Source organism: Hippoglossus hippoglossus, chromosome 11, assembly GCF_009819705.1.
Source record: "Hippoglossus hippoglossus isolate fHipHip1 chromosome 11, fHipHip1.pri, whole genome shotgun sequence".
NCBI lineage: Eukaryota > Metazoa > Chordata > Actinopteri > Pleuronectiformes > Pleuronectidae > Hippoglossus > Hippoglossus hippoglossus.
The window spans coordinates 9,543,209-9,569,080 of NC_047161.1; the positions used below are offsets into that span (position 1 = coordinate 9,543,209).

At 40.7% G+C, this 25,872-nt stretch overlaps 2 protein-coding genes across 2 annotated transcripts in view; one reads left to right on the plus strand and one right to left on the minus strand.

Moving 5' to 3' along the window:
* The window catches only part of tmem64 (transmembrane protein 64), a 26,229-nt gene extending 13,392 nt beyond the window's left edge, over window positions 1–12,837 (minus strand). The window contains exon 1 of the mRNA XM_034599200.1: window positions 12,796–12,837. The gene's annotated coding sequence lies outside the window, so the exon portion shown is untranslated. The remainder of the gene's footprint in view (window positions 1–12,795) is intronic.
* necab1 (N-terminal EF-hand calcium binding protein 1) lies at window positions 1,983–24,493 on the plus strand. The gene is made up of 13 exons (XM_034599202.1): window positions 1,983–2,130; window positions 4,561–4,585; window positions 6,540–6,648; window positions 9,248–9,273; window positions 9,588–9,685; window positions 12,847–12,983; window positions 17,270–17,391; window positions 18,705–18,781; window positions 19,381–19,428; window positions 21,259–21,371; window positions 22,457–22,534; window positions 23,156–23,247; window positions 23,530–24,493. Exons 1-13 carry the CDS (start codon window positions 2,044–2,046, stop codon window positions 23,556–23,558), a joined length of 1,041 nt encoding a protein of 346 aa, XP_034455093.1. The 5' UTR covers window positions 1,983–2,043; the 3' UTR covers window positions 23,559–24,493.
* The last annotated feature ends 1,379 nt before the right edge of the window (window positions 24,494–25,872 follow it).

Consider the following 25,872-nt stretch of genomic DNA (forward strand, 5'->3'; position numbering starts at 1 on the left):
TGCTCTCATAACAATCCACTAGAGGGAACTGTTACACAGGTTTTTACAAATAGCCAGTATCTTGTTGTCTTTAATTTATATGATGGCTGCTCTGCACCGATGTGGAAACATTTAATATATAGTCACATTAATTATCAGGGTTGATTCATAAAAATAAAAACTTTTTCAACATAAATTTGGGCCACACCAACATGAGCTGAAATGATTCATTTGTGTTTCTATTTGAATATATTTTGATATTCAATTTACAAAGTAAAAATGTGAATTTTCCCAAATATGTTTTACCATTTGTTGTCAATGAGAATCCTACACAGCAAGTCCAGTGCAGTGTTTAATTAACTCCCACAGAGTTGATTTTAACACTTTTTAGGGGTTTATGTAGCTCCACACTTTCCAGTTTCCAGTGTTTTCCAGAGGTAAATTGACATTTTGAAAATAGAAAAACATTTAACATTATGCCAGAGTTCCTTCTTCAACTCGCAAAACAGTTAAAATAACACATAGGGATCAGACAATAACACTGTTGTGAGTTCCAGTTATCTTTCACTGTTGGGTATTGTTGGTTTCCCTCCTTAAAGTGTTAAGCTGTCTAATCAGATGAATTAAATCTAGTAATAAAGATTCTCACGTGTGCTCTTGTTTCCAAATTTTGATCATATCTTCATGAAAATAATGAATCCGTCTACTCTTTCTGCAATTATAGCAAATGCTTTAAAGAACAGAACTCACTTGTTGCTTCATCCAAATCACTCTCTGGTGGATTTTCTGCTGACTACAACAAGCAGCCATTTGGTAATTTGGAAGTGAAATAGAAGTGTTCCTGAAATGAAAAGGATTAAATGTGTTAACATATTAGGCTCCAAAAAAATCTCAGAGGACTGAATATTAATTAATGTCATACACACAGCTTTGTCGTAACATTTTATGAAAGCCCTGACATTTAAATTCGGACTATTGCGAGTTCTCATGAGACGAGTTTGCAGCAGTTGTGAATGAGTAACTCACGGTTCTCACGAGAACTGCAGCACTAAATAGGAAGAGTATAACAGGGGAGGATTTAGCCTAAAAACATGGTGTAAATGACGCAGTTTTGAGTCGAATGTGAATGTCGGGGCTTACGGACACTTGGATTACACAACAGGAGCAGTATGCAGGCATTTAATGTTTTTTTCTGTTGTTTTTACACGTTTGAAGAGTGGTCGCCATTGACTTCAATTGTGTTGGATTTGGCTGCAACACTATTTACCCCTGAAACTCCAAAAGGTTTTGTGGACTCAAACACTTCACCCACCTCTCCATCGGCATAGTGGTGAGTAGATACGAGTGAATTTTCATTTTTTTGGAGAACTATCCCTTTAAGAGACTATCATAAGTCTTTTTCTTTTACTTAAAAAAAATTATCCAGATCACATCTTTAAGACAAGATACTTGTTGCAGCGGCAGAAAGTCAAAACGAGGTAGACAAGAGAACACGTGAATGTATAAAATATAATAAAAAATAATCAAATACAAAGAAAAGGAGCCTATGCATCCTCCTTTTCTTTGTATTTGATTATTTTTGTGACTCAAATTTGGGGAAATATTAGGACATATTTCAGTGATGGATGCTGGGGTGGACAGGTTTGGACTCATCACAACATCAACAGACAAATGACAAATACAAAACAGAAACAGGCTGTCGCTTATATGTCAGGCAGTCTGGTAATATATTGTCAAAATAAAAGCACATGAATCTCAGAGTTAGTTGAGAGAAGTGGCAGTTTGCGTGAGCCCAGTGCAAAATGACAGATCTCAGAATAATGAGACCATGTTTAACATTTAAAGGGACAACATTACAGCCATTTTCCATGATCACATACATGAAGTTAAGGGTTAAATGGTGGGACTATACTTGGGGAGTGGGGTGTGTGTGTGTGTGATTGCTGTTGGTTTGACAGCAGCTAGGGGTCGCTGTGTCTGTGTCTGACCGGTGGCAGCGATCAGATAAGAGGCTGAGACGCTCGCATTCCCCTGCAGTTCACTACTGGAGCCTGATCTGTGGTGATGGATTGTTCAGAGGAGGTTCAGTCTGTGTGCGAGGAGCCCTGCGCTCAGCTGGAGCTGAAGAAGGGGATGTCGATTTTCATTGATGTGAGTAAAACATGTTTAATGATCCTTAGAGAAAAAATAATGACTTTAATATTCACTACTGCTTCTTACATTTTGATTTTGTGATAATCCGCAGCTTATCAAAGCAGGAAAAAAATTAATGTAAAACTAACATAAAAGCGTTTTTCTTTGTATTTGGAGAAAAATATGAATTTTTGCTTTACTTTTTAGTTTCAGTGATTTATTTCTTGGAGGTTTTGTATCACCTGAGTTCATGTGGAACCCTGTTGTGTATGCAGGGTACAGACAGTTCCCTATGGGATGAATGAATTTGACAAGCCTGACCTTTAATTTAGCCTCTTGCTCTCAAAGCCTGGTTGTCCATTTATATGTCGTTGTTCAGGAGCAAATACCAAGTTACTGTAATTGTTGACTTTTTTAAATCTCTAATGCTAAAACTTTCATATTTCCTTAACGTGTTGTGGATTTATTTATTAAAATCTAATGCCATGTATGTATCACTATAGTTTGTGATCTTCTTCAAGTGATTATCTCTCTCTCTCTCTCTCTCGCTCTCTCTCTCTCTCTCTCTCTCTCTCTTTCTCTCTCTCTCTCTCTCTCGCTCTCTCTCTCCCCATTTCATTGCACTGCTTTGTTTCTATCGGCCACCTAATTATATTAAACCCACATTTCTCCGCTCTATGTCATTAAATTCCGTGTCTTCACTATGAACCTGTTTGTGGCTCGGGTGGATGCTCACATGGGAGATTTATATGAGAGCAGGAAGTCGTATATATAGATCACATCAAACGTCTCACTGATGTTGACGTATGTGGAACTGACTGACAGGGAGTGACACCCCCGTCATGTTAAGAGACGAGCTGGTCGACGGCCTGGATTCTGTTATCTATTGACTTCTCTCTGTATGAGTTTCTGCACACTGGCTCCAAATAGTCTTTACTCCTGCCACAGGTTGTGTCTCCGTGTCTTTATCATTTTGATGGTGTTTCGGTGCCAGAGTTCCACTTCATTAGCGGATGTACTCGAGGGGGGAAAAACCCATTCCTATTCTGGGTTTGTTTAATTAATTGTTCTCATTGGATGTAAAAGATTAAACAGGATGAGACAAGAAAATGAGACCAAATCATAGGTTGGTACAGGGTTCGAAGCAGTGACGGTGTTATTATTATCTGAATCATCAATGTGACACGTACATGAGCAAGTAGATGTATAGATGAGTAATTGGAGAGCTGGAGGGCTGTAAACAACATTTATTTCCATTGTTGATTAATCTGCAGCTCATCAGCGACACAGTGAATAATATTCATATTCTCATCAAGCCTCAGACAATCTCATGAATTAAATCATATCCAAATGAATAGAGTAGAGCACATACCTCTGCCAAGACCCAACAGTCCCCTTATGAAACCACATTAAATGTGATAGATCCAGATTTGTATTAAGCTCTGCTCTACACACTTGTAGAGATCTGTCCCCTAAACATGCCTGGTTTTATGTCCAATAAGATCCATGAATTATTCTCAATTGTAAATCCAGGAGGAAGTTGAAAAACAGCCCCAATCTCACAATGTTAAAGAAAGTGAAAAAATTCCTGAATCTACACGAAAAATATATATAACAGTAATAAAGTTGGAATCATCAAATACTTGGTAATCTTTGCTTTAAAATTGACTTCAGTGACCATGAAAAATGCTGCTGATTAGACTTGTTGATCAACTAAGCTATTGATCGTCACAGTTCTAGACGAATGAAGACGGTTTCGATTTGGGACATAGACATGAGAATTGATTGTTTCCACGTTGCAGTTTACAGTGTCTTCTTTCCTCTGCCTTCATTCACTCCTCACACAGCCGCTCTGCACTGTGGCCTCGTACAGATAAATGAAGCTGTGCTGAATTCGAATGACTGCTGATGGGAGTTAGATGTGGATAAAAGATGAGTGAGAACAGAGAGGCAGCAGGTCTGTAAGGATGTTGGACAGAAATTAAGTGATTGGCAGGAAAGGTTTAGAGAATCAGCCGAGTACTAAAGAACAGGGGGTGTAGTTTTAAATTTGCTTCTTTATCCTCATGTCGACCGAGTCCAAGGAGGGAACCACTTTGTGTTTGGTTTCAATTTTACATTTTAGATCTTGCACATAGAGGATTATAGTCAGATTCCGCCTGCGGGGATGATGTGTAAATACTCTCTGCTCAGATTCTGCTTCAGTGCCAACACGAGATGAGAAGATGCTATTTTGAGGTCGGTGGCTCGAACCTTTTCAAGCTGATGTGGTCATTGCCACTCTGACTTTCATCTCGTCTGGACTGTGGGGCAGCGCTATCAATAATTTAATGACCCACTGAGAGTGTGATCGATGATCCCCACTTACACACACTCACAAAGACACACTTATCTGAACTTTGATGATGGGAAACCTGACAGTCCTCTTTCTTCTCCCTCTCGTTACAGATTTTACGGCGAGCTGATAAAAACGGTAAATATCACACAAACACCCTCATGCGTCTCTGGCGTTTTCCTTCGACGCCCTCACTCTGGTGTGTGAAATCAGATGTACAAGTTCCTCAATGAAATTCTGATCAGGGCTCTCTGGCCATACGCTTTCCGTTTCCATGGAAACAGGAAACTGACCATGCCCACAGAGGCTCACAATCAGTGTGTAAATGAAGACGGACTTCAAGAGTCTTTACTAGTTAGACACTTTTATCACTGCAGTCCACACTTAACAACTTCAAGGTTTTAGAGCTGGAGGCTCAACACAGATTCTGCTGTTGTTTCACCTTCGCTATCTTGTGCTTGTGCAGTGTAAACATACAAAAATAAATATATTTGTTGATAACTAGAGACAGCAGGAGTCTGAATTCAAGTTTCTACCCATTCATCCTGCTCCAACCTGTCAACCTAAATACTCAGATGAAGAGAATCTGAGAGGAAGTCAAATAACACTGTGGATCTGCAGCTTTTATGGCACACAGGCCTTGCATTTTAATTTACTAAGTCTGATTTATGAAGATAACTGTTCATTAATGTTGAATGAAATAAAAATCCTTTGAATTCCGGTGATAACATTTTTAATAATTCACAAATGTTCTAATGGCGCATGCAGTTGACCTACTTATTGAGATAACTAATACATTAACTATTATACATCATTGAAATGAAAATAAATTCTGGATTCATTTCGTATTTCTTTGCTGCAGAAAGGAGAATAATTTGACATTTTGGGAAACATGCTTTTCCAGAGTTAGATCATAAGAAGAAATGACAGCTGGATGGTTAAAGTAGAAGCGTATCTGTTCTGTCAGGTGGGCATGAGACAGGCGAGTAAAAGACGTGTCTAAAGCACCTCCTGTTCAGAGATGCTGTCAGAGGTGCTGGTGGATGATGGTTTTCTTACCTCCAGACAGAGCCAGGTTTGCTATTTCCCCTGTTAAAGTCCTTGTGCTAAGGAAAGTTAACCAGATGTGAGCTGTAGCTTCATATTTATTATTTAGTATCTCCACTTCTCCCACTGTCCTGACATGAAGCCAAAATACTTGGAGAAAAAGATTTATTTACATTTTATTTAATGAAATATAGAATAAAAACTGGAATTGTAAATTAGAACTTGTTATTTTTTTTACTGCATCCACTGCACTGCTATGGTTTTAGATCCTGTATAGAAATACATATAGTCTATTTATCCTGCTGAGATCAGCAACAGGGATTAGGTTTAAACTGGCACGTTAACGGACACCATTACACGTCACACAGCTGTCCTCCCACCAGTAGCACAGATTATGAACATAGTTGATATAAATGACCAAAAATAGCCGTTCAGAATTCATTATTCACATGACATGACGTGCTTCATAATTCAAATATCCCACGCTGTGAGTGATTTCAGGTCTCATCACACAGGAAAATAAACAACCATCACACATCTTTGTTTTCTACGTGTTTTGCAAACAGCAATATTTATATGTCAGGTTGTTCCAAGACTATTTCTGAGCTCACTGTGAGTCACGTTCCATTTCCATTTACGTGTGTGTCTCTCTCTGTGTGTGTATGTGTGTGTGTGTGTGTGTGTGTGTGCCTTTGTACAGCCTTCAAAAGGGGCTCATGCTCACATCATCAACAGTGACATGACATTCATACTGAGCACCACCTCCCGAGCAGGTCAGCGGTGACAATTTAAAGATCACCGCCTCACATCACACATGGGAAACACACTCGTGGAGCCGGGAGCTTCACTGAACATTCCTAACGATATGTTATCCTACCAGTTTGTCCGTGCTACCGACTTCCAGTTCCTGTCATTTCTGGATTTGTCTGTGATACATATGAGGAACATTTTAGAAACTGGTCACTTGGCCTCACCGGCTGCTGCCGTCCTGACTGAGCTGCCCTGACACCTTGTTGACACGCTGCATTTTCTGCTCCGTCCCCAGACGATGGGAAGCTTTCCTTTGACGAATTCAAGTCCTACTTCTCTGATGGAGTCCTGACAGCTGACGAACTGAAGGAGCTCTTCCACACGATCGATACCCATAACACAGAGTAAGTCAGTTGATGTGGTGCTTCATCTGGGGATAAGGGTGAGGGAGGAGGGGTCAATAATATGTGTATGTGCTTCCGTGTCTCTTACATAAACAGTGAAACAGTGTTTTGATGGATTGAAATTTCAGGTCAACACTGTGACGACTTAATTTGTCTCACACCAAAGAGAGATTTGTCAAATATAATAATTTACTTAGAATCCGTCACAGCTCAGTTTTTGTCTGCTATGAGAATAGTCTTGACATGTTTTCAAACCAAACTGGACAAACTCACCAGGCTTAAGTTTTAAAAGAAATCCTGTAGGATGCTTGTAGAGAATATAATGTGAAAAATCCCAAACATCCCAAAAGTGACTCTTGATTATTAAATATTTAAAGGAAACTGGGCCTTACACTCTGATGAGACTTTTCTATTTATTCATAAGCTCAGTATTGTTGAAGTGATGACGGTGATGAGAAGATGTGAAGTGAAGCATCGTGGGCAGTGGACTGTGTGTCTGTCCCTCTGCAGGACACAGGAGACTCATGTCAAATAAATGTCTCTGTTCACCTGTCAACCTGTCGCACATTTTTAGATCTTACACGTAAGAATTTCAGACAGACTTATATTAAAACTATTATTATTGCTTATTAACTCCCCAACATTTTGATATTTTATCAAGTGGTGGTTGATGTAGGTTATATTTACATCAGCAGCAGGTCTGTGGCCCAGACTGGATTCTTTCTTCATAATATTTTTACTTTGCAAGCATAATATTTTATTAATACCCACTTTATCAATTATAGAATACGTTTTTTTCCATGTCCCTACTCTTCTGATCAAGAGGCTGGAATTTCAAATTCGCACCATCAGTGCTTTGCATTAGATCTGACTCGAATCCAAGGTCCCATTAATGTGTGTGAATATTGATCGCGCCCCTTTGTGTAGCCTTGTTCTGTAGTCAGTCTTCAAGACTCTTTGATACTCAGCAGCTGGATCCTGTTCACAGCCACACAGAGGAGGCAGGGAGATTACATCAGGTCAACACAAATCAGCTGAGGGGCCACAGAAATTAAACGAATAGTCTGTTATTCTGGAAAAAAAACTCTCGCAGGTACATATAGAATGGATGCATTTCAGCAAAGCCAACAACATTTAGAAGAATGACAGAGCAGGACTGAACATTTGAAACCATGATATGTTAGCGCTATTTTCATTAAATGGCAGAGGAAGATGAGAATTCTGTCATTAGTTGAGGAGATATCTTGAAGGTGTTAGAAACTTGAATATTTATTCAACACAACCTGAGAATCTCGTTCTTCAATTTCTCAATCAAACTGTCAAACTCTGAGTGTGTTCAATTCACCTCTGCATCACTGTCAGGGAAAACACATAAAGTCTCCAAAGTCATTAGGTTTTAAAGAGAGATATGTGATTCTGGATAAAAGCCTTGGATAGAATTCAGAGGCAAACGCCTTGTGAATGTATTTATATTTTACCTACAGTCTGTTTTTACATTTTATTTACCTTTTCAGGCCAAATACAGCTTTGTGTCGTTAGTGTAGTAATTAAATATGTGTAGTAGCTACTGTTTAGTGTAGTTTGCAAGCATCTCTAACCCATGTTTGGTCCATTAGTAAATAATGTATCTTAAAATGTCAAAACATGCAAGTTTCCTTCAACACAAAAGTCAGAGTTTCATAGTCTCAGTTTAATATCCAACCTGTGCTTTACCTCCTCTGTTCTGGTTTCTCATCGTGTGGCTCTAAGTGTTTTCTCCTGTTTGGACCAATTGATCCCTGCAGCACTTTACCCTCTTGTGAACGACAGCTGCAGCTTGTGTGGAATAGAGTTAAAGCCAGTGTAATTCACCAGTGTCACACACACACAGACACACAGATACACACACACACACACAGACACACACACACACACACACACACACACACACACACACACACACACACACACACACACACACACACACACACACACACACACACACACACACACACACACACACACAGATACCTCCTCCCTGAAGCACACTCATGCACAGACCTTCATCACAACAGCAAAAAAATTCTCAGGGGTTTCTGTTGAACAATTCGGTGTCTGGCCTCTGGCTCACACCTCTGAGGGCAGAAAATGTAACTTAATTTCTTCTGACATATTTTTACTTGCTCCCATTCGTCATCACTTACTGATTTACCAAATCACAGTCTACAGAGAAAATTGCAGGGGGAAGAAAGATTAGTCTGTTGCCTCCGTTAACCTTGGATACATCTGTTTTTACTTCTGTCAAAGAGGGGATGTTTTCATTGGCGTTACACAAAAACTACACAACTGATTACCACAAAATTTGGAGGAAAGATGAGGTATAGTTCAGGGATGTACCACGTATATTTTGGTGTGGATCCGAATGAGGAGGGAAATTCAGGATTTAGTTTTTCTATTTACTTAACATGTTTTTTTTTTTACATTTTCCTTGATTTCTCTGAGAATAATTCATGGATCTCGATGAAAAAAAAATCCAGATTCAGATGGTTTTAGTTGTAGTTGCCGTTGTAGTTTAATAAATCCTTTTTAATCTAAATATCTCTCATGTTTTGTCTTTCAGCAATGTGGACACTGATGAACTCTGTGGTAAGTTGACTCTGTATCTAAATAAAAAAATAAAAACTTTGAATTTTATGAATAGGAAGCTGTTCTGTTCTGCTTGATCTATGTGGCTGTACCTTGCAGTCGGCAGCCCCGTAGACTCAAATGCTATTTGACATTTTCCCGGCATAAGGAAAGAACCATGTTAGACGTGGTCACATGCTCTGTGACCAAACCCCTGCAGGCTGTGTCACTGAGGTGTCACACTAATGCTGCTTCAACACAGCACCTAAAGCCCTGTCCGACTTCCTTAACTCACAAAATCTTTCTCTCTTTTTTTCCGTCCTGCCGCTGTGAAGAGTATTTCTCCCAGCACCTCGGTGAATATGAGAACGTCCTCGGCGCCTTAGAAGACCTGAATAAATCCATACTGAAGGCCATGGACAAAACCAAGAAGGTAAGGTTTGAACAAGCAGAGAATCTGATGAACCAACGTCATTAGGGTACAGATTCTTTAAGTAGTTATGGATATTTATCTTTGGTGGACATTGGACACCCTGTCAGCATTGTGTGTGCCTGTGTGTGTGTGTGTGTGTGTGTGTCTCTATTTGACTCAGACTCTGAAAACAAGGGATGTGACATTAGTATCATGAGGTGAGAGGGAGGACAATCAGCACAAATGAAAACCGTTGGGAAGCGATGCTGTAAACACACAGATGAGGCAAACTCCATCCATGTGTTGTTAATTTATTTTGTATACACACACACACACACACACACACACACACACACACACACACACACACACACACACACACACACCTGCTTCCAGCACACAGTGTAAGATAAATCTGCTGAAATAAGAGGACTTGTGTTTCCGTTTGTGGTTTATTTCTGTATCTGTTCTTATTCAAACAGCGTGTTCAAATTCCTTTACGTCCCTGTAACACACTCATAACACACACACACACGCACACACACACACACCTCCACACAGCAAACATCACACTGACATCTCATGTTGCGCACATAATGATAATAATAAGGGATGTTTGATTTCCTCGCAGTGTGGCATGAGCTTCACGCTGCAAAACTCTCCCAGCATGCTCCTGTGCTGCCCAGCTGGCTTCCTCAGATCTCCCATTAGTCACATTTCCATTACAGAGTGAACAACGACGAGCCGAGACTCATTAATTTGTACTAATTAACAACCAGAACAAAACGTGTTATGGTTCTTTTTGAGTTGTAGTCAACGCAGACGAGGAAGTAAATGTGTTACCGAAGAAAATACACTTGAAACTGCATTTTATCCTCTTGATCTCAGTGTAGAGCTGTGACATTATCGGAGAGGAGACGACAGAAGGTAAACGATGGGGACAAGAAGCGGCGCACTCCATCTGCAGGGAGAGCCTCTTTTACTTTCTGCCACTCACTCTCTGGAGCGTCTCATGTGACACACGTTGTGAAGATCTGCTGAAGTGAGGAGTTATGGAACCAAAGCGGCAAATTTCAAATCACATTACGACACCAGACTGTGAGAGAGAAACGGGATTTCACAGCGCTGATGGCTCCTCGGGAGCCTTTTTAAAGTGCTTACACCTTGAAGCCTCAATCTTAGTTTCCTCCTCTGCGGAGCGTGTGTGAAGCCACTGAAGATTTCTGTGACCATGAGTCACAGCACGATGAAAAGAAATAAGGAGAAATATATAATGTGCTGTATTTCTCTGTTGGCTGAGGGAGGAGGAGAACAGATGCTACATTAGTCACACACCGAACTGTATATGTATTTGAGTGGGTGGTCTCTGGCTGTGAATGTGTGAGAAGGGGCTGGCTGCGTGTGTGTGTGTGTGTGTGTGTGTGTGTGTGTGTGTGTGTGTGTGTGTGTGTGTGTGTGTGTGTGTGTGTGTGTGTGTGTGTGTGTGTGTGTGTGTGTGTGTGTGTGTGCGCGTTTAGAAAATCCCTAGTTTGAAACTAGCCTAAACATTTATGACCCAAATTTTGTGATGAAGTTCTGTCAAATAACTTACAGGTGGATTTTAATATAGAATTTCACATAAGCATTTCAAACTGCTTATTTTCTCACAGTTTAGATGATTGAAATTGGATGATTTGCATTCAGGATTTTAAGCTGAAATCATTTGGCAAAGGTAATGTCATGTTAATCTTAACTAAGGGGCTGTGTCTCCAACAAACCACTAATTTGACCTTTTGTATGACTGAAAATAAAAGATGAAGGGAAAAAAGAATAGGGTCAGGCAGAGCTTAAGATGTTTTAGTGTAGACACACACACACACACACACACACACACACACACACACACACACACACACACACACACACACACACACACACACACACAGTTGTAGATCACAGGAGTTAATCTATGTCCAGATGGGAGACAGGAGACTAACCTTTATCAGTTTTGTTCTGACTCACTCAGAGTGAGTGTGTGTGCGTGTTTGTGTGTGTGTTTGTGTGTGTCCCACCAATAATGATTGTGGGCTTTTAAAAACACAATGCTTCAAAAACCAGACTTTATGTATTTTGTTCTTATTTAGTTTATCAGTCATAATTTTGAACAAGCTGTTCCCTCTTTGGTCAGAGATGCTTCTGCTGCTGCTGAGACGACAACTGGAGAGAAAACTTTGTAATTGTAATGATCGGCTCTGTATTCTGAAGAAGCTGCTCAGAGTTCAGCTCTCTTGTGTGAAGAACCTCGCTCCACAAACTGCAATTAGTGTGTGTGTGTGTGTGTGTGTGTGTGTGTGTGTGTGTGTGTGTGTGTGTGTGTGTGTGTGTGTGTGTGTGTGTGTGTGTGTGTGTGTGTGTGTGTGTTTGTCCGTACTGCACCTCAACAACTATTAAACATGGAGCTCTTACAATCGAACCATCTTCCTTTTGAAAATGCTGCAATTACCAACAGACAAAAAGAGTGAAACACATTTATTTTCTTTGCTTCTCTCTCTCTCTCTCTCTCTCTCTCTCTCTCTCTCTCTCTCTCTCTCTCTCTCTCTCTGTGTCTCACACATTCCGGTTCATCCATCTGTCATTCTCTAATCTAACTTGTACTTGTACTTGCACAAACACCTATGGTGTTGAAAGCTGTGGAAGCCGGTATACAAACAGTAAACTCTGTTGCTTTTATTTGTTAAATACTTTTCAACACAATATAATGTTTTTGTCACAGAAAGTAAACAAAAACGCCAGAGTTTGTTCGTTAAAGCTGCACTTAGCAATATTTTATTGTATATTTTATAGTAACAATGGATTAAATGATTAGATGATGTCTGTAGCGATGAACACAGTGAGTTATCAACCTCCTCTGCAGTTCCTCTCAGGCCAATGTTGCATTTTAGCATCTTTCAGCACATTATTTTTGGTTCGTTATTGGAAATATGATTCTAAATCCAGAATATGTTGCATAGACCCACAATCCCGAGCTCTTACATAATCCTCAATGAACGCAGGCGTCATTTAATTAGCAGGAGACGTCTGGACATTGAGTGACACTTGGCTGGCAACGTGTCACGGCTTCTCTTGTTCTACACCGTCGTCATTCTTCCTACTCTTATTCTCCTCCTCCTCCTCCTCCTCCTCCTCTTCATCTTGACTGACAGGAGTATCAGGAGTCCACCCACCTCGAGCAGTTTGTGACCCGCTTCCTGCTGAAGGAGACGACCAATCAGCTTCATTCGCTCCAAAGCTCGCTCGAGTGCGCTATGGAAACCACCGCTGAGCAGACTCGACGGGAGAAGTGAGTGTTCTCAGGTCCCTCACACACACACACACACACACACACACACACACACACACACACACACACACACACACACACACACACACACACACACAATCAGCCTTTAACACATGGACAAAATGTGTCATACGGTGGCAACTATAATTACAGTGCCATGCAACAAGACGTTTTCCTGCCTTTTAATTTTATAAGCCCACCTGTTCCTCCTTGTCTGCAGATGTCCGTAATCCTTTTATTTATTCCACCACTGTGCACGTCCCCTCCCTGTTGGGAAATATAGGCAAATTGAGGATGCAAATTAAAAAGCTATTTCGAAGACGTGACAGAAATGAAATATGGAGAGAGTGGCATGACACACCTGCCATGGAAGATGCTGCTGCTTATGTCAACACAGACTCAAAACACTGAAATAGAAGAACTACGTAAATACATACTGTTGATGTTATTTCCGTCTCTTAATCTGTTTGTACCTCCTACAAATGTGTCTAATTCAACTAGGATACATAAGATTGATGATTAAAGTCTTGACAGTTCAATGATTAGAATGTGACTTTATGTGGTTACCATGAAATAATCCTCTTGTTTAGCTGAAAATGAAAGAATGAATTCTGACCCTGCGGCTTTTCTGTGTGTGAGAGGAGTGGATCATTGGATCATTGATGATTAAACCTGAGGGGAATATGTGTGTGTGTGTGTGTGTGTGTGTGTGTGTGTGTGTGTGTGTGTGTGTGTGTGTGTGTGTGTGTGTGTGTGTGTGTGTGTGTGTGCGTGTGTGTGTGTGTGCGTGTGTGTGTCTGTGTGTGTAGTGTTCGATCAGTCTGTCTATATGCAGAATTTTGGCATGCCCCTGGCGTGCTCAGTTCATTAGTGTTGATGACTCACCAGCGTACAAGTGCACAAGATTACATATAAAAATTTAGTGTGTGTGAATGTGTGTGTTCACGGTATATTTAAAGAACAGACGATGACGCACGTCTTTTTGCTTCCCATCTCGTCACCTGTCCGACTTCACTGATTCCACACTTCAGCTGCAGCTTCACCAGCTTCACAGTGATTTATTTCAGACTTCTGAACCCGACATTCTCGAGAAGCAGCAGTAGCCTATGATTTATCACTGTATTGACTCGTTAGATCAGGAGACCCCAAACTTTTCAATCCCTAACCCCTGTGCCAGAGACATGTGACCCCCTTTATCCCAAAGAATATTGTTTATGCACATGTTTCCTGTGATGCTGTAAACTGACCTGCTGTCATCATCACCTCACATGGAGACAGAGAAAATCCAAAGGCCGATGATTAGCTGCATGTTTTTATTTTCAATTGAACTATTCATAATTTATTATCTCATATATTATGATTTAAATATGATGTAATCAATTGTTTTTAAATTGTATTTGATTTCTGAGAATCATCTTGCAACCCTCATTGTGTCACACTGAGATAGAAGTGAAGTGACTATACTGATTTACCATTGACCAAAAGCACCGTTGTCAGCCCAGCAGTGATTCCATTATTTTCTCATTAGAACAATATTAAAAGATCACAGAAACAATCTTATTCCGGTAACTGTCATCAATTGCAGGCTAATGAGCCATCAGCCATTTTGGCTTCGATTAACTATAATAGTATAATAGTTGTTAAAATGATTATGCATTTAAACAGGGGTAGGTTTTATTGGTTTCATTTTTAGATTACTTAGATATGCATTATGCCTACATATACTACCATTAGTGGCAATACCTCTATTATTACAATAGTCATTTGTATAAATACTTTAAACATTGCTACACCTCTCCATGGATGTTATACTGTCTTTTCTCATGAATTCCAATTGGTAGTTTTTCCTTACTCTAGTCGAGGGTTAAGGGCTGAGGAGGTCGCACCTTGTTGAGCCCTATACGCATTGTGAATATGGCCTCTACACATAACATTTGATTGATAAATTGATGATTATTAAGTGCATAAATGCCGACAAGTATGGCCACATCCAGCGCACTGTAAGTCCTCTTGACTCAAAAGGGTCAAAAAGCTCTTAGCTACGTAGATTTAGTGAAACATGTGTGAAAATGGCTCACGAGGAAGGAAGAAATGATAGAAACCTTAATGGTCACCTGTTGCAGCCGCCTGCCCTGTTGAAATTCACACACTTTGCTGGTGTGTATAATGTGTATTTGTATTGACAAATATTACATTTTGAGACACCGCACATGTTTATTTTCATTGGGGAAAACTATGGTCTTGGATAACTGACATTTGAGTCACAGCCACCTTCACATACTCTATTCCCTCCCTCTTCTCACCTCCCCTCAGTGTCTCTTCCTCTCTCTTTCCCTCTCATGTTATTTCAAAGTGTTACTGCCCCTCGCTCCCAGAGCTGCTGCTTCCTCTCCTCCGTCCATCCATCTCTCCGCTGCCACACTAGAGAAAGTCCCCCGTGGTGCTGAATGCAATCACTCTCCGCTCCTCCAAACATCTAGAGGCTCCGGCTGTTTCTCTAGTGGCTTTAAATAGGCTTCTCGGGTCAGGTATATGCTGCATGTGTGAAGAGGCTGTGAACAAACCACAGATCATATCCATGGAGGCTCGGCATGACTCAGGCACGGCACAAAGCCCATATGATGAAAACACCCCCACTAGAGATAACCTTTTGTTGTGTGAAGAAACAATCAGCCAGAATCGATCACTTCTATAGAAAGGGACAGAATGGAAGTGACATGAAGGAAAAGGTCCTGGATTCTTGTTTTTCTGTCTGAAGCCTGAACATGATTGAACAACGATTGAAGTTTCTTCTGCGTAGCTGAGAAATATGATTCACTTTCAGACTGAATCCTCAAGGATACAGATATTAATTTAATTGTAGCTATCGTGGATTCATTACACTATTTCCCCCAGATGTGCAAAGCAGCATTTAAAATGCTTTTTTGAGAAAAGGAGATTTTTCTAAATGAGCTGATTGGTGTTTCTGTATTTTAAAATTACGGTCATTAATGCTCTCATTTACCATATGACAAACTATATGGGTAAAGCGGAAAATGCCAAGTGCTGCATATAAAGTAGTGGATTAAAGGAACAGTTCAACATTTCGTGGAAGACTTTCTCTGTGTCTCATTTATCTCGCTCGCCCCGCCTCCTATAATCAGCTGACTGTTTACACTTATCCAATCAGTCACTTTATTTGTCAATTTCATGCCATGAATAGAAAATACAATCCAATTTTACAGTCCAAGATCGATCAAATGAAATATCAGTCAAATTAAATCAAGTTATCCTACAGTGAATTCCCTTTAACCAAAAAGTGTAAATACGAACTATTTAACAGTGCAAGCAAGTAAGTAACTTTGCACTAACAAAACAGCGTCAAGTCTGGAAAGTGTAATAATATTGGACGAAAGCCTTTTATCAGGAGTCTTTGCTCCACACATCAAACCTTCGCACACATTTATAAATACATGCATGTGAATTCCCCTGCAGACACACACAGCGTATCCCCCCACAGTCGCCCCGAGGTCTTGTCAGATATGGGGCCGAACAACTTGACAGCAGTAAGATAAATCTCAGGTGATGTCACCCCGCGGCTGCACGTACCTTGTCACTGCCATTAGCATCACTGTCAGACCTACATGACCGACAAGTTTACTGAAAGCCAAGGAACAATTTTAAGACTTTTTAAAATGTATTCTTCAGTCACCTGGGTGCCATCTGAAAGAGTGAATAGAAAAATACATGAGGGGGAAATGTTGTCAAGCTCTGAAATATCTCAGTGAAAGTCAAAAGTGCTCCCTCCTGTTTTTTTAAAAGTATATTTTTGGGGAGTTTATTAGATTTAGTGAAGGAGAGACAGGAGGAGTGGGAACAGAATGTGGGAATGAAATGCAGTAAATGGTCCGATTTGCCAGAGATTGAACCGGGAAGCTGCTTCTCAAGGCGTACAAGCCCATAGGATATGTGTCCTAACCATTCAGCTGTTAGGGTATATTATATGGCATATATATATATATATATATATATATATATATAAAAATCACAGAGTCCCTCTCCGTTTATGTTTTCAGCGTCAGCAGATAGTTGAGTAATGTTTTTTTCACAGCGGGGCCCATCTGTTTTGCGATGAGAGCAGTGAACGATAAAATGTGCAGCGCAAAAGGTCATTCGATGTGAGTTTTACTTCACAGAGGGTTCTAATAGTCACGCACAGTGTGTGTTTCACAGTCACAACCATTTTAAGAAGAAACATGCTAAGCTATTGTGATGTCAGGGTAACTATTGTCCTGTGGTGACTCCAGACAAGGTCCGCTGAAGCCAGAGGTGTTGTCCATCCAGTGGTCGGGTCGTCGCTCCAACCGGAGGCTCCAGAGGAACAGCAGCCTGTCGCCCAACAACCCGCTTCTTAGTCTCGTCAACTCAGGTGAGTTGATATGTTCACTTTGTTGTGTTGTAACATGTTAAACGCTGCATCCTGTCGTCAGGTGCATCCTGCCCTTCTGTCTTGAGTGACGACCTCTTGCTGCTCCGCCAGAGTCTGTGTCTCACAGGTCAGGGAGGAGAGAGACGTGGAGGGTGGAGGTCTTCTCGTGCCCCTGTGTTTCAAAGTGTAGATTTCAAAGATGGGAATCAGCGTTTTTAGAAAGATATAGGGGATTATAGAGACCTCCTCAGGGCTGCACTCGGCCCCAGCATAGAGGCACGTCCTCTGAACATGCAATGATCTATCACAGACGTCACACGGCGATGTGATGCAGCCTTGTGGGGGGGGGTATTTTTCTCTTCCTGTGTACGTTTCCTCCCACAGTCCACAGACATGCCACTCAGGTTCATTGAAGACTCTAAATTGCTCACTGATGTGAATGTGAGCGTGACTGGTTGTTTGTCTCTATATGTCAGCCCTGTTATAAAGTGACGACCTGTCAGGGGTGTATCCTTCCCCTCGTCAGATGTCAGCCCACTGCAACCCTCAGCGGATGAGTGGTATCACTGATGGACGGATGGATTTTTCAAGCCTTCCCCCCTTTGAGCACAGTCCATTTTCCAGCAGTTTAACTTGCTCTTTTACAGCCCAATTTTCCTCCATGAGAGACTTGTCACTGCCAGTGATTGCAGAGCGGAGTGTATGAGGTCCTGCACAGTGGGCTGCAGCTGGCCTATAGTGCTTTGGCCTGTAAAGGGCATCACTGAACGGCTTCTTTTCCCAAAGTCCTGAAAAATAGACACATAAGCTGCTTTCAGACCTGCACTGAACCCTGGGTAATTTTGTGGAGGGGCTGATGGTGAGGATGCCAATGTACGAGCGAGAGGATCCTCACATTCTGGGGAGTGGGTCTTGTCAGCCCCCTGGTAAAGACCCTGCATAATGTCCGAATGAGCCCCTGTGAGAAAATGGCAGGAGAGGATTCATTGCAAGCCAGTGGGTGCGTTGATGATGTTTCAAATATGTGACAGATGCAAAAAAGACAACCCCTCCAGCTGTGGTTGCTAGGAGATCTTTTTCAAACACTGCAGAGCCTCTATAAACTTCGATCACGGGCCTCAAAGCTTTTCCATTGATTTCCCTTGGTCCTGCTTTGTGTAACATGAAAGGAAAGCTTGAAATGCCTTCTGGGACACGGCTACGATTTAAGTAGTGTCAAACAATCAATGGAGGATATGTGTTTATAATACAGTGGATGTATGCAGCGGCTTTCATCCGTGCTCCTTTGTTGCTTCCTGTGAAACCTCCTCCAGGCGTTTATGATGAAGACAGCCAGTGGACGTTCCAGGTCAACAGACTGCAGAAGCTGATCGACCGCCTGGAACAAAAGGTAGCTTCCTTTCTTTGAACGTTTCCCTAATCTCCTCGTACCTGCTCCTTTTCCCCTCCAGCCTTCCACAGTTCTTATTTCCCATCTGTCTCCTCCCATCTGCTCTTTACACCCCTTTTCTCAAATTAACCACAAATTATGGCAAGTGGATTCAAAACAATATCAACTATTTTACTCAGCAACACCTTCCCACACACAAACACAGACACATATGTACGAGGGAATATGTGGAAAGGCACACTGCTGATATGTGTATATATATATATATAATTATCATGAGTCAAATGTAATGTTAATTCTGGGATAAAGATATTTATGAGCCCAAAATGTGGAGGAACTTCTCTCTCTGCAGTCTGACCTAGTGAATCATGAAAAGCTTTGGCCCTTTAGCGAGTAGCTTTTATTTATACAGCTGGCAACTGACATAGTGGAGCAAAAAAAATTATATCTACGACAAAATAAAATGTTTACCTCATCAACTCAAAATATGTCAATGTTGCGTTGACAGATTTTCGAGCTATTGTGCGTTCAAAGACCTGGATTCTTGTTTCCTTCATTATTTGAGCCTCATGTTGTTGTTGTGGATTCTTGTTGTGCAGGAGATTCGTCTGGAGCCTGCTGAGGAGGAGGTCCTGGAGAGCAAATCGGTCAGTTTACTGACTTTCCTTTACTTTTTCACTGCTTTTCTGTGGAGGCCTCTTCACGTAAACTCTTATTCTCAAAAGGCGGAGTGCTGCTGAAATGGAGGCCACGCTGACAATATGCACTCAGAGGGTTGTCATGGCAACAGCTGGGAGGAAACTTGTCACAAGTGTTTTCTTTCCTCCTCCTTTGCTCTGCCTGTCCTTATCTTTAATCTCAGTGTTTATAGACTCAATATTTATTTAGATTTTTAAGATGAGGCTCATGTTCAGAGAGCAAATATGTGTTGTGCAGGTGTGTGAGATAGAGAGATAGAGAGAAAGAGAAGGAGAGAGAGTGTAGTCCTTCACAAATCTATTGCTTTATAACCAGTAAGAACCACATGGTACATTATATACAGTGTAATTCATAACACGTGTGAAAATCTTGCTACTGTGGAAATTTCACATATAAGCCCATGTGGGTTTTGAGCATTTCACCATTAATAAATTCACATGGTGGAGACACGTGATATTTCAGATATTTAATATGAGCATCACATGCAAATCACGACTGACGTGATACATTCACATGAAGGCAAATCCACAGGATTATTGACAAGTAGCTAAAGTTTGGGCTTTAACGGTTTAAACTGAAACGTTGACATTTTGCAACTAGCTGTAACAGCAGTTGTACAACTGGGTGATACAGCCCAAAAATATATCAGGCTGAAAATCAGTCGAAATAGATAATTGTCACAAGTAATGTCATCAATGTCAAATTATTATTTACTTTAGGTTTAAAGACCAAGGTTGTGGTTTTAAACTCTTCTGCAGAGAACATTTTACAAATCCTAAGTTCATCAGTATATATTGGACTTTTGTTACGAAGCCATTGATGAAAATTATGCTGCAAAATGTATTGATATTGATTTTTATCACCAAGGATATTTCACATGTGAGATCAATCATTTCATGTGACATTTTTCATAAGGACTGGTTAGTATCGGTGGAGAAAATGGCTGAAGCCATGATGCAACACGCCTATTACATTTCACTGTCGAGTCTCATCAGTAGTGTGGTAGCGTCTCAGTGTGTGTGTGGGAATTAATCAAGCGTAATTGCTTTTAACACTGTGTGTCAGTGGGAATAAATGTGCTGCTGAGAGAAAACCAGTGATGACCCTTTGATGGTGTGCATGCGTGTGTGTGTGTGTGTGTGTGTGTGTGAGAGAGAAAGAGAGAACGTTTTTATTTTTTATGTTTCTTAATTAGCCACTGAGAAAGAGTCCTGAGGTGTTTTATCAGTCACACACATCATTAACACACACCCTGTGCACCACAGGCCAATGGGCAAACCATTCACTTCCTGTTCCCATCATCCTCTCTGCCTCTGTCAACAATTCCTTATCAGCCACAGGAAATCATTCACATACATGTCATGATGTAACAGGTCCTCTTTGTTCCCTGCCGTCCACGTCTCTGCAAAACCAGATGCTGATTCCTTTTTTTCCTCTTCGATGCTTTGTCACACTCTGGCACAAGAAACTGCTGCCGGGACATTAGATTATAGATGTTATCAATCTTATAGGGTTCTATTATTCAGTGCCGCATTAGTCACCAGCTTTCTGCTAACACGTTGAGCCAATGTGGAACTCTGCCAGGAGATTTTTTTTAATCCCCCTCAGCTCCGTCAGACTTGCTCTCAACCGGAAGCAAGTTCTGACCCCTTTGTTGTCTGCGTGTGTGCTGGTGTGTGTGTGTGTGTGTGTGTGTGTGTGTGTGTGTGTGTGTGTGTGTGTGTGTGTGTGTGTGTGTGTGTGTGTGTGTGTGTGTGTGTGTGTGTGTGTCTTTACAGCACATCCTGATAGTCCAGAGGCAGCTCTCCGTGCTGGAGGAGGAGCTGGAGGAGTTTCGTCAGGCTCTCAGACAGTACATGGAGTGTGCCTGTGCCCAGACTGGATGTCTACAGTCAGTCCTTATTTTTCTTTTTCACTTTGCATCGGGGATTTCTGTTCTTTCTGTTTTGTTTTTTTACTGAGCTTTAGAAAGAAGAGTAAAAAAATTAAATAAATGCAACAGAAAAATAAAAACAAACCTGTCCCCATGAAATAAGAGATTTAACATTTATTCATATTCAGATCTGTATGTTAGCAGGTCAGTAAGATCAGATTTTACACTCTAACTGTAGTTGTAGTGTCATCAGGAGACCCAAATACTTCATGCTCATACTGTGGGTTGAGCTTTATTCAAACCGTAGACTGTTTATAAAGATGGACGAAATGACAGCTCCCCAAAAGTGAAGCCAAAGGGTCTTGATAGCCCCCTGTTGGCTGGCTGCAGTACAGGTTATAAAGCCCCCCTCCACCATGTTAGTGGATGGGATATGGACCAAATCAAAAAATCAAAGTATACGTCAAATAGATTTTTCACCAAGATGGTTTCAACAGTTTAGGTTGTTATCACCACACTTATGTTTGCTTAAGTGTTTATTTTGATGGTAAAAAAAACAAAATTATGAAAAAAATTTGGTAAAACCTTATAAATAGAAACTGAGCTGCAGTGTTTTGTCCTGACATCACCTCAGACATGCTCTGGCTTTAGTTTTGCATCTGACCACAACATGTTGTGTCGACAAATGAAAGAACATTTCCATTTTCTTCGTCTCCAGCCAAATATTTAAAATTTAATTTCTTCAGCCATGTCGCCCGAATCTGTTAAATTCAGCTTTAGCAGAACAAACTGAATCACTTATAAACAAAAACGCAGCCGCCTGAAGAACCGTGTGACATTTACATGCTTTGCCTTGACAATTGCTCTAATTACCCAGTCATGTAAACTAATTTTCAAGTTTATACGACTCTTAAATCTGAAGCAGAACACTTCATAATCATCATAAATTCCAGGGTGAAGCCACAGAAAAGATGATTTGACAGACCCACGGTGCCTGCGCTCAGCCCGAGTGTAGGAAACAAGAGGATGTGTTAGGGGACATGATGTCGCACACTAATTAGCGATTGCATGACTTGAGCTCTCTCTTGTTTTGCATTTGGCAGCATCGCAGTTCAGCGGCTGGCAAATGAATCACGCTTCATTCTCTACGAATTCTGGGAGCACAACAACGTGTGGAAGAAGTAAGTATTCGCCGGCACCATATGCATCGTGACTAATGCACCGTGACCCTGCTCACATGAATCCCAAAATATTATCTTTACTCAACATGAACCCGCTGAGGGGAGGTCTGGTTCCCACTGAGTTTAGAGACACTGAGTCTGTGAAGCATTCAGAAGAACAGAGGAGAGCCACTGTTACATCAGGGAGAACATAGATAAAAGAGAAACTGATACTAGAAACTTAAACTATATTATTTATCAGAATTTTGTGTTCTTAACTGTATTAATGTCTTAACATGTGGCTACATGTAATTTGTTCAAGATACAATGTATAGTTTGTTATTGCCATACATTCAAAATTAAATTAAATATTTCAAAAACGCTGCTATACACTTGTTTTATTAATTTGCATCCCTGAAATCTGCTGCCAAAGAACATAAATTTACAAAAATTAAATCCTTAACGTGCCAAATTAAAACCTTTACTTTCCATAGAACTTTTTATCTTAGATACATGCATGATAAAAATTTTGGATTCAAAATACCAAATAGCCAAGCAGAATGGAGTCATGTATTAGAAGTTTTAAAAAAAAGTGAAGTCTTCCATTCTGACTTCATCCTGTCATGTCTCCTTCTTCTCCAGCCACCTGCAGACCAACTACAGTAAAACCTTTCAGAGGGGGAACGTGGACTTTCTGGAAACTCCTGAGAACCTAACCACCATGCTGGTTCCTGGTAAGAACATTCATTCATTTGAGTCCTCAGCCCTCTTCAGCCTCAGGCAACCTCTCACTGCATGCTGTGCAGACAAATGATGCATGAACCCACAAAACTCAGTTTAAAATCCAAGCCACGATGCCAACGATGTACAAAATCACTTCATGCTCCCACTCACAAGGACTCGGAGCTGAATAAATCTGTCAGAGAAATACACAGAGGGGGGGGGAGCACAGTGTCTAATTGATTGGGGTCAAATCAGAGGTCTGCATCTTTATTTTCTCTTTGTCTCGTCCACAGCGTCGTGGTGGGTCCTCAACAACAACTGAAATCAGACATCACCCCTCACTGATCGTCACTGATGAGTGCAGAGAGCAAAAACAGTCACCTGTCAACACGTCAGGAAGTCCACAGTGGCACAGACACACACACACACACACACACACACACACACACACACACACACACACACACACACGCTAATTCAACACAACTCGTGCAGTCATGGTGATTAGAATAGATTTTATGACCTCCATGTTTCGTCATAGTTAGGTGGTAGGGGGAATAGCCCGCGTCTGTGTGTTTGTTTACACTCCTGCACGACGCTCTGACATGCGAAAAGCAATGACCTGATCTGACATCATCACTGTGTTTGACGGGACATCATCTGCAGCCCGAAGTCGATCATGAGTGTGTGTGTGTGTGTGTGTGTGTGTGTGTGTGTGTGTGTGTGTGTGTGTGTGTGTGTGTCATAGATGACCTTTTGGGGACAAACTTCAGACTAAAGACCAGTTAATTGGGGACGGCTTGAAAAGGTTGATTTCTGTGTAAGGGCAAGTCTCCAGGAAATGAATGCAGGTCTGTATGATGTTCCCAAAAGTGACCTGTGATGACATGTGTGTGTTTGTGTGTGTGTGTGTGTGTGTGTGTGTGTGTGTGTGTGTGTGTGTGTGTGTGTGTGTGTCTCCCCATAATGTATTTTAAGGTTAATGTGTAGATAATTAGTAGTTAAGGATTCAGTTAAGAGTGTAAAGTCTCCAGGAAATGAATGTAAGTCAAAGTAATATCCTCTAAAGTCATGGAGACGTGTGCCTGTGTGTGTGTGTGTGTGTGTGTGTGTGTGTGTGTGTGAGAGAGAGAGAGAGATGAGATATAATTGTTTCAGTTGTAGCAGCTCATTAAACCAATATTCTGTGTTTAATGTGTCAAATTGAGATTTTAAAAAATCTGTTGGTCATAAATAAAGACGATATATTGTTGTGTATGTCGTGTTTATATCCTTCTCAGTCTTTGAGGGTCCCTGTTTTCTTGGCTTCTCACTCTATTTAAAAAATAACGTGAAATTGTGTTTGTCTAACAGCTGAGATGTGCACGTCTGGGCCTTCTGCATCTTCCCCTGTCAACAATAGAGACTTCTAATCTAATAGAGACCAAATCTAATTGGTTCATTTGCAGACTCAAGACGACAATTTCATTTTAATTTAAAGTGTTAATTTGTGACTTCAAGCTGGTGAAAGGCTCATTATCTGACTCTGTGCTCTCTCAGCTGCTAAAACTGAGACACATTCACATCCAGGGTGTTTGCAACTCAAGTGACTGCAAATGCTGCCACCTAGAGAACAAAGAAGAGAACTGCAGCTATAGGAAAATAGACTGCTCAGAATTATCCTGACCTTTCTGTTGGATAGAGACAAAAAGTATTTAGGATAAATGATCTTGAATGTTGTGTTTTTATATACGACCTGGGGGTTAGGGTTAATGACCACAAATCAATCATATCGACCCAAAAAATCTTATTAAAGCCTCAAAAAGCTTAACTTCAAATCAAAATGTGTCACAACTGAAACAAGAACCATGTGGATGTGGTTCAAACAGATTTGATTGACAGCATATTGCAACAACCCCACAACTTTCATCACTTTAAATCCAAGAAATTGCAAAACTTGAGAAGGGTGAGGACCGAGACCTGGATATTACGCGGCAGTGTCCCTGCAGCGTGCTCTGTCATTTCCAGTTTTTCTCTCCCATCATTTCCTGTCTGCAAATAAAGGTATAAAAATAGGTCACCAAAAATAAGTAAAAGGAAGGAAAATATTGCTGTGACCGCTGCAGGGAAGTACGTCACATCATCTTTTATCGAACTGAGCCTCATCTATTTCAAACCAGTAAGAAGAGCAGAAGAAAGTACAGAAATAGAAAGTGTCAAAAATAACTGCATCTGTTGTTTTGCACAAATCTAGGCTACATTTTCATTCGAGATCTCTTTTTGAAACTAAATAATTGATTAAGAATATATGCATTTTAAGCGGCCTTTTAATTAGTAAGTCTGTAATTATCGAATTAAAATAAAATTAATTTTAAGATGAGACTTAAAGAACAGGGCTGGTTCTTTTTAAGACAACGACTCGTTAGTATTTGAAGTAATGACTCATGTAACGACAGTTTGAGGGTCAGGTTGATAAAACTCATCCAAAACTGATAAGATATTGGTTATGTTTTGCTCTGCATGAGAAAAAGGAGATGAATGACAAGACTTCCATCATGTTAGACACTGAAGTAAATAGTGTGTTAAGATTGTGTGGACTTATCTGATCTTTCATTAGTTTACAGAGGATATATGAATATAAATATTTATGTGCATCT